The following is a 10,141-nucleotide window of genomic DNA, read 5'->3' on the forward strand; positions in this document are numbered from 1 at the left end:
CCGTGTGAGAGAATGCATGAGCATGTTTCTTCTGAGTATGTGCGAGTCTATGTGTGCATGCAAGCGCATGTGTATCATCAGTTACAATGTTTTCCTTTTCTATATTTTGTAAGAAGCTTCGGAGGAATATACAGGTTTGTCTCTTTACAAAATATGGGTCGTGTACGACCCACGCAAGCTTTGGAGGAATATACAGGTTTTTGTCTCTAAAAGGTATGGGTCGTGAACCCACATGAGCTTCCATGTGTAGTCAAAAGCGACAGCCAGCGAAGGTTAAAGGCCATCCTCAATTGTGCGCATCCAACATCACTACATGCTGTGTTCCCCCCCCCCCCCTACTGTGACAGACTGATAAAAAAAAAAAGAGTTCACCATTTGTGTTTTGCATGTTCAACACAGAGTAACCAAGTTTTCTGCTGCTAGGATGGCATCATTTGCATGGGCTATGGTCACTGAGACTAATACAAGTGGAAACAAACACATTCATGCTCAAAGTACACAATTAAAATTTGTTTGAAAGGCTTTACTAAAGGATGCAACAAAAACAATGACAATTTGGGTTCTATATATGCTAGACATGTGCGATTTCAAAAGTGATAACAAATGTATAAAAAAAAAAAAAACACATACAAAAATGATTTTCTTAAATTTTTGTTGCACATAAATGAAAAGATTTTCATAGTCACACCTGTAATAAAACTGCAATAAAAAATTTTTTAAAAAGCATCTGAGATAGAAACCTCACCCACAAAGTTCACATTATCCATTTCAAAAATTGCAGATATGGCTTTACAAGAACAGATTTTAGGTCCTTGAATCCATTCATTAATTGCACCAAACCAGAAGCAGGATTGGCTGTATGAAAGCAACAAAACAAAAAAAAATAAATAAGGGAATGGACATGTCAATCCTTTGGCCGAGTTCATGCTTTTCAGGCCAACTCTTCTTCTCCATCCTCCTCCTCGAACTCACCCTCCTCATCAGCAGTGGCATCTTGGTACTGCTGGTACTCTGAAACCAAATCATTCATGTTGGACTCAGCTTCAGTGAACTCCATCTCATCCATGCCCTCCCCAGTGTACCAGTGGAGGAAAGCCTTGCGGCGGAACATAGCGGTGAACTGCTCGGAGATGCGCTTGAACAGTTCCTGGATGGCTGTTGAATTACCAATGAAGGTGGCTGACATCTTCAGTCCACGGGGAGGGATGTCGCAAACAGCAGTCTTGACATTGTTGGGGATCCATTCCACGAAGTAGCTGCTGTTCTTGTTCTGTACGTTCAGCATCTGCTCATCCACCTCCTTCATGGACATGCGGCCACGGAAAATGGCAGCAACTGTAAGGTAGCGGCCATGGCGGGGATCACAGGCAGCCATCATGTTCTTGGCATCGAACATTTGCTGCGTCAGCTCGGGCACGGTGAGTGCACGATACTGCTGGGACCCACGAGAGGTGAGAGGAGCGAAACCTGGCATGAAGAAGTGAAGACGAGGGAAGGGGACCATGTTGACAGCCAGTTTGCGAAGATCAGCGTTCAGCTGGCCTGGGAAACGCAGACATGTCGTCACCCCAGACATGGTGGCTGACACAAGGTGGTTCAGGTCACCGTATGTTGGTGTGGTCAGCTTCAGTGTGCGGAAGCAAATGTCATATAGAGCTTCGTTGTCAATACAGTAGGTTTCATCTGTGTTTTCAACAAGCTGATGGACTGACAGAGTTGCATTGTATGGCTCCACCACTGTGTCTGAGACCTGCACACAACAAGGCACAATAACCAAACTGGAAACATTTTTCAAAATGCAGCACTTCTGTGACTGAATACCGCAATTAGTATATACAACCATAGCTTGGCTTGTCTGCCACAATCCCAGTTCCAGCAGACAATGGGAGATTGTCATGTTACACACGCCAGAAGAATCTGATGTGGAATTACATGCATGGTGTTCAGAAGTGCTTGTTCTGGTGAACGATGTAGGAAACCACCCCCTAAGCGAACAACAAATCACTTGGGCCTCAAGGCTGACTGCTTACTCTGCTGTGACTGACATGAATCATTCAAACAGCCCGCAAGAATCTGCCGTCTTGAAAAAGTAAAATTATGTTAATCACAATGCATGCAGAAGCCAAGAGATCAGACCCACGAAAATTATTGATAAATAAAATGTTTTTGAAAGAAAGAGCATTGTTTTGATAGACTGGCAAAGACTAAACAAATTCATACTATAGTTTGTAAATTCATATATATTGCACTGATCAGCACTATAAAAAAAAAAATCTTAATAAAAAAAAACCCAACTGAAATGAATTCTGTACTCATGTTCACAGCGTGAGAAGTATCAGAAAATGAGTTATGCAATCCTGTGAAGAGAAAATTTAAGTCATGGCTATCCCCCCCACCCCACCAATGATGCCATTTATATCTAGTTTCACACATGCCATTTGCCAGAATTTGCAGGCACACACATGCACTTACTTTGGGGGAAGGCACGACAGAGAAGGTGTTCATGATTCTGTCAGGGTATTCTTCTCTGATCTTGGAGATGAGAAGAGTCCCCATCCCAGATCCGGTTCCACCGCCCAGAGAGTGCGTCAACTGGAATCCCTGCAGACAGTCGCAGCTCTCTGATTCTTTCCTTACAACGTCCAGGACAGAGTCGACCAGTTCTGCTCCCTCAGTGTAGTGACCTTTGGCCCAGTTGTTCCCTGCTCCAGACTGTCCGAAAACGAAGTTGTCTGGACGGAAAATCTGACCGAAGGGCCCAGAGCGAACCGAGTCCATTGTGCCTGGTTCAAGGTCGACCAGAATGGCCCTTGGGACATACTTGCCTCCTGCAAAGTCAAGGGGATGTATCAAGCATCCAGAAGTGACCAGAATACCTTTATAATTTTGCTTTCCACAACAAAACACAAATGATAGCGATACAAAGAACAAGGATAAAATGAAAGTAAAATGCATTTCCTAATACACAGAACAAGGACAATACAAATTAATCACCTAGATCTTACAAACATAGCTTTCCATGATCATTTGAAAATACAAATGATGTTAAGAGGCATTTCCCAACACACAGAACATAGTTCAAATCCAAAACTTTCAGACTTGTTACTTCTGTAACCGTCTTGTACAATGGTATTAACGAAATATGATCTACGGAAGTTCAACCCAACAATCCAAGCGTAAAAGTTTCATCACAAAGGTCTGTCCTGCTCCAGAGCAAAAATGGGTGATGCCAGCGTCAGACAATTGATGGTTAAATAAGTTGACTTTTCCGTCACTGATGACTGCAGGCCTACCTGTTGCCTCATTGTAGTAGACATTGATGCGCTCCAGCTGCAGGTCTGAGTCGCCATGGTAGGTACCAGTGGGGTCAATACCATGCTCATCAGAGATCACCTCCCAGAACTGGAAAAGAAAAAATACATGATTTTGGAGGGGTGCAACTTTTACTGACTCGAGAAACATGCTGTACTGCTAAATGCTAATATCACCAACAGTGAAAAGACGTTAAACTAAAGAACGAACATGCTGTTCTTGTTAAGTTACTGCCACTGTTGTTAACTTTAATAACCTGATTCAATCCAATGTATTACTGGTGAGCTTTAGTTTAATAACCCAATTTGATCAAATATATTACTGGCAAATATTTGTTTTCAAAAACTTGTCTTTCACTGGCTTGAATCAAATCTCTTCTGGTCTGTGCCTTTTAAGGCATATTGTATTGCATTTCTCTTTTTTGTCACAACAGATTTCTCTGTATAAAATTCAGGGAGAATGTGTTGCTACACTGACCGCGCCACCCCCTTTTTTTCTTTTTTTTTTAATAATTTTTTTTCCTGCGTGCAGTTTCATTTGTTTTTCCTATCGAAGTGAATTTTTCTACAGAATTTTGCCAGGGACAACCCTATTGTTGCCATGGTATCTTTTACATGCGCAAAGTCAGTAAGTGCATGCTGCATATGTGACCTTGGTTTATCCTCTCGTCCGGATGACTGGCGTCCACACCACCACTTAAGGTCTAGTGGAGGGGAAGAAAATATTGGCGACTGTACGTTCAAATGTTTCTGCACAAATTTTGGTGAATTCAATATCCTGGTTTACTCATCTGTTCTTTTTCAGTGACCATTAAATGGCTTTTTCAAGTAATCATTTCATGTTGAAAAGAAATCAATACCTTTTGTCAATATAACTGATCTTTAGATTTTTGGATGCCTTGTGCGCACAGAAAAATGTCAAGGGGGGGGGAGAGAGAAATACATTTAAGCCGTTTCCTTGTCACTACTGAAAAGGACAATGTCATGAATATATTATCCTTTACTATTTTTGCAAAGTACAAAATTCTCAAGTTTTGTGGCTCTGGGTTTTTATTTTCTTGTTTTCCTTTTCTTAATCAAGCAACCTATAGTGAAGTGTGCTTACAATATAAATGTGCATTCAAATAATGTTGCACTTTAGAATCCTAAATTCCTGGTGCTGAATTCAGAATTCTAAAGTGGGACAGATTTAATCACACTATACTATATAGCATCCTAAATTCCTGAGCTGAATTTATGATGCTAAAGTGACTTTACCTTTTTTTTTCCTTTTCTTTTTTCTTTTTTTTTTTTTTTTTTTAATGTAGAAAGCATGTTCTTCCAAATAAGACAAGTATTTTTCTTCCAAATTAATCCAAGTCTGATTCATGCCTTAAATCTTTTTCTTTATTATTATATTTTGTTTTTCTTTATTCTTTTTTCCCCTTAAAGCTGGGTTAAGAGGTAAAGTGAGGTACAACTGGTTCGGACCGGTTTCCGTGCCAACGGAATTTCGAACACGAGATCCAAGGAAACGCGCCACTTGACCAGCAAGGGCCGCGCCTTAATTTTTGCTGACTCGCCGAATATGTTGATGCGGACTGACCTAGACAGCCTCGAGCGAAAACCTCGTCAACGGTCAAAACCGCGGGCGGGGCAACCAAGCAATATCCACTATTTTCTCCCTCACGACGGAATGAGCAGTGTTCACACAGAGCGAGTGCAGAGGAAATGTGGATACTGCCGAGCAACCGCACCTGTCATGTTTACCGCGCCTAAAATGGGGGCATCTATCACGAAGGAAACTATACAAAACAAATTTTAAAAACATGAGAAACCATTTGTTTAAAGGACACGAACATATAGCATAACAGTAACAGGCAGAACCTTCACAATCGGTTACTCTAAAATCCAGTAGCTCATTCCCAAGAATTTCATATCCAACATTCAAAAGTTCATAGCCGCATAGCCGCCATTGCGGCCGTCGAAAAAAACCCGGCCGGCCGGCTGCTTTTCGGATGCGGGTCAAAACTAAGTCCGAAATACTGCAAATAACCAAGGCAAAGACATACATCAGTACCCTCTGTACTCTTACCTTAGCACCAATCTGGTTTCCGCACTGGCCAGCTTGGAGATGAACAATTTCACGCATTTTGAATTTTCTCTCTAGGCGGTGGACGTGTTATCTTCTGAGCAACAGGGATGAATCTGACTGTCTGCTGTTGGTCGGCGAGCCTAGCCTATCACTGCGGTGACTCAACGGAAAATTACTCCGCAGTGGCCAACGTCAGCATCAAAATAGTGCTACGAATTTCGAAAACATGATGATGTACACGTTAATAATATTGTGGCGGATCACGAGAAGAAGCATAAAAATCAGTGTAGTTATGTACTGGTTAACCAAAGTCGCTTCTTTTTAATCGAGAACTGTAAAAACCGATTTTCTTGTGTGATGCCGAGCCCTGCCGAGCTCCTGACGTCACGAGCATCTCGTCGGGAACTACTTTTAACCAGGGAAAACATGCTGCACCTTTACATTACGTCATCGGTATGCAGGGGATGGTGCGGTTCTGTCTGAGAGACAGAACGTTTTACTTTTTTGTGTGTGTGTTTTATCTACGGTGAGAGATAGAGGGGAGGGGGGGGGGATTGAGAGAAGGAGAAGAAAAAAAGGTTGGAGGCAATAACTTGTACTTCAGCATCTTTGCTGCCGAAACAGTGTAGCAGCTGCAACAATGACTCACGCAGCATGGTCTGCCTGAACCGGTCGATCGACCAGACTCACGTGTTGAGCCGGTAGATGGTAAAACGTGAACTTGACGATCCGGCAGCATCAAAGCACAGTGTCCAGTCCAGACACCGTAATGCACAAAAAAAGGATAAAGATAAAAGTAATATCAATAACAATATCTATTATCATTATCATTAGATAAATGAGGAGGATGATAATTCAAGCAATTTCTGTCGTCATATTTAGTGTATGCATGAAGCAGTATCAGTATCATATCAGTAGCTCAAGGAGGCGCCACTGCGCTCGAACAAATCCATACACGCTTCACCACATCTGCCAAGCAGACGCCTGACCAGCAGTGTAACCCAACGCGCTCAGTCAGGCCTTGAGAAAAAAAAAGAACTGAACAGATAAAGAATTAAATGAATATTCATTTTTTTTAAATACTGATATATATATATATATATATATATGTGTGTGTGTGTGTGTGTGTGTGTGTGTGTGTGTGTGTGTGTGCAGCAAAGTATGGGCGCATTATCTCGATTGATGAATGATGTTGTTCGGAATGGACGGTGGGAATTCTGCGAAAGCTGACTTGGCAGTCTTACAGCAGCTGAGTTCCCCCTGTTTTTCTGTCGCCGGTTATTCAGTTGTGTGAATTATATTTACTCTTCTTGTCACATCAGATTTCTCTGTGTAAAATTCGGGCTGCTCTCCTCAGGGAGAGCGCATCGCTACACTGAGAGCGCCACCCCCCATCCCCCACCCTCACCCCCAATCCCACCCCTCTTTTTCTTTTCTTTTTTTGCATTTTTTTCCTGTCTGCAGTTGTATTTTAGTTTTCCTATCCAAGTGGATTTTTCTCCAGAATTTTGCCAGGGACAACCATTTTGTTTCCGTGGGTTCTTTTAAGTGCGCTAAGTGCATGCTGCACACGGGACCTCGGTTTATCGTCTCATCCGAATGACAAGTGTCCACACCACAACTCAAGATCTAGTGGAGGGGGACAAAATACTGGCGACTCTGCCGGGATTCGAACCAATGCACTCAGATTCTCTCACTTCCTACTAGGGTGACGCGTTACCTCTCGGCCATCACTCCAAGTGTGTCAGTTTGAGTGTATGTCACGCGCACATGTGTGTGTATGTGTGTCTGTCTGTCTGTCAGTGTGTCTGTATGTGCGACGGACCCAAAACCATTCTGCTCTATCTGCTGTGTGTGTGTGTGTGTGTGTGTGTGTATACGACCAAAAACAATTCTACTCAAACTGGTGTGAAGGGGAGGGAGAGAGAGAGAGAGAGAAATGCATGCGCGCGCGCGCGTCGGCATGTGAGTAAACGGCCGGGAGAGTGGGTGGGGGTAATACTGAAGAAAAAAAGTTTCACCGACAGACGGCGCCGCTATATTTTATGTGCCTTCTTATCTACCCTCTGTGCACTGCCCCCCGCGCGTGCAGCCCCTCGCGAGGAAAGTTTTCTCTTTGACTTGATTGGTTATACTTTTCCTGATTGTACTCGGTAGAAGAGAGAGATTTGCGAATACCCGTACTAGTAAGCCATTTAATTGCCCTCTTCTGGTGCAGAAGTTGATGTACCTTTTCTGGTACTTTCTACGCACTGTGACCACAGACAGATGTGTGTGTGTGTGTGTGTGTGTGTGTGTGTGTCAGTGACTGTAACACAGCGATATGGCACTTTCTTTCCTCGGCTTCCTCCCCACCTCCTTTCATTCCACCTTCTCACCACCACCACTGATCACCCCCCCCCCCCCCCCCCCCTTTTTTTTTTTTTTTTTTTTTTAATTGTTTCGATCTAAAAGCATTTCAGACATAAGATTCCCTCACCTCAGTAACAAACGAAGCTTATTAATGTAGATGCTTCGAATGGGAAAGAAATACATGTATGCCTCGGTGTCTCTGGAATGCGTACGTGTATGGGTTATCTGGCGTCATCTGTAATGATGATGATGATGATCACACACACACACAGACACTACACTACACACACACACACACACACACACACACACACACACCGTCACATACACACACGCATGCGTGTGAGTCAGCGGTGTGAGTGTATTGATGTGTGCACATGTGTGTGCTGGCACTTGTGTGTGTGTGTGTGTGTGTGTGTGTGTGTGTAGACTATGTTTTATGTGTGTGTTTGAGTGTATGCATACATGCTTCTTTTCAGTGTCTGTGTGTGTGTCTGTGTGTGTGCCAACGCTAGTTTGTTCGTACGTAGTAGTTAGTAGTCTTCAGTTTAACGTCTTCCACTTTAAGTGATATTAGACGGAAAAAAGAAAAGGTGGGGGGCCTGGGGGGAACAGTATTGGGCAGAGGGTGAAGAATGCTGTGTGTGTATGTGTGCGTGTGTGCGTACGTGTGTGTGTGTGTGTGTGTGTGCACGCGCGCGCGCGTGTTCAAAGTTACTCGACTGATATGTTTGTTGTGCGCAGTCTGGAAAGGGCCAAAGCCTCGGGGAGTGTGGGGGGCTGGCTTGTGTCATCATGTGCGTACTGTATACATTTCACACCCTGACTGACTGACACACAATCCTCTCCCCTCCACAGACCTCACGGCATGTCAGAAAGAACTGACAGCCAAGGAGCCAGGAGCCAGCTGCTGCTGCTGCTATGCACGGTCTGTAAGTCATAGTATAGTATTATAGTAGTATATAGGCTGCTGTGGTTTTCTCTCCGCGTTCGCATCTGTCTCAACACATCGCCTGTTTGCAATTAACGAAGAGAGAGAACCCTGGTCGGGGCTATGAGGCCACTCACTCTCACAGTCACGATGAGTCAATCGCCAGCTTCAGACTGGGTTCGTCACTGTTCTGTTTCCTGACACACAACCAGTTTAAACTGGCCTGTTCTTGCAAACGCCGGCGGCACACACACACACACACACACACACACACACACACACACACATGTATATAAATACACTGCACACGCACACACATGATCACACACACACACATATCAGGGCCTTCTTTTCTTTTCGGCTGTTTTTTCTTCTTCTTTTTTTAACTGACCAGATCCATACACGCATACACATTAGTAAAGGCACACACACACACACACACACACACACACACACACATCATGACCTTGCTTTACGACTGAGAGCCATGCACACACACACGCGCGCGCGTGCGCACAGAGTGTACACACACACACACACACACACACACACACACACACACACACACACACACACATTGACACACACACACACACAGCGGAGTGTACACAACACACTTGCGTTGCCGGATTCGTCACATCCAGTGGGGGCTGAGTTGCACGTACAACAGCTGCACAGTCCAGGACTTGACAGTCAGTGATCGAAACACTGCTTATCGGATACAAGTTACAGTTGTTTTCTTTCTTTCTCAGTCTTCAGTTACTTGTCTTTTTTTTCTGTCTTTTTTCAAATCTTCGTTTTTATTCTCTGATATTGCGGGAAGCAGTTGAGTGGAAATACTAGAGTAACTTTTTGTTTTTTTCTTTTGTCTCTATTTTCCCCTTCAGTTTGCCGTTCGTATTCCCTAGACTTCCCCACAGGTCCGTATACGGTCTTTGCTTCCGTTCCACTCCTGTTCCTCTTTGTCTTATCCTCTCTTTCTCTGTCTCCGGCCTCTCTCAGTCTCAGTCTCATCCTCTCTCTCCCTCTCCCTCCCCTATCTGTGTGTGTGTGTGTGTGTGTGTGTGTGTGTGTGTGTGTGTGTGTGTGTGTGTGCCCGTAGTGTCTTTGTCTCTGTCTGTCCCTCAGTCTCTCTCTCTCTGTCTGTCTGTCTGTCTGTCTGTCTCTCTCTCTCTCTCTCTCTCTCTCTCTCTCTCTCTTCCAGGGATCAAGGCTCGTATCTGTCTCTGTCTCTTCAGTTTCTCTGTCTCTCTCTTTCTTTCTCACTCCAAGCTTCCCCTCCCTCCCTCTCTCTGGGTTCCCTCTCACTGTCTCTTGAGTGGGTGCATTTGTGTGTGTGTGTGTGTGTGTGTGTGTGTGTTTCATGATTTTTTTTTTCTTTTCTTCTCTTCTTCTTCCTTTTGTGGAATGGCTTTGAATGGTGAAATAATGGTGTATTTTGATTGTGTTTTGATTTTGTGCTCATTTTCGCTT

The 10,141-nt window shown here is 43.8% G+C and overlaps 1 protein-coding gene across 1 annotated transcript; it reads right to left on the bottom strand.

Moving 5' to 3' along the window:
• Positions 1-508: 508 nt before the first annotated feature.
• Positions 509-5,545, bottom strand: LOC143300746 (tubulin beta-4B chain). Its single transcript, XM_076614651.1, has 4 exons — positions 5,386-5,545; positions 3,294-3,402; positions 2,473-2,828; positions 509-1,750 (listed from the first exon to the last, which is right to left on the bottom strand). Exons 1-4 carry the CDS (start codon positions 5,440-5,442, stop codon positions 932-934), a joined length of 1,341 nt encoding a protein of 446 aa, XP_076470766.1. The 5' UTR covers positions 5,443-5,545; the 3' UTR covers positions 509-931.
• Positions 5,546-10,141: the final 4,596 nt, after the last annotated feature.

This window comes from Babylonia areolata, chromosome 26, assembly GCF_041734735.1.
Source record: "Babylonia areolata isolate BAREFJ2019XMU chromosome 26, ASM4173473v1, whole genome shotgun sequence".
NCBI classification, from domain to species: Eukaryota; Metazoa; Mollusca; class Gastropoda; order Neogastropoda; family Buccinidae; genus Babylonia; species Babylonia areolata.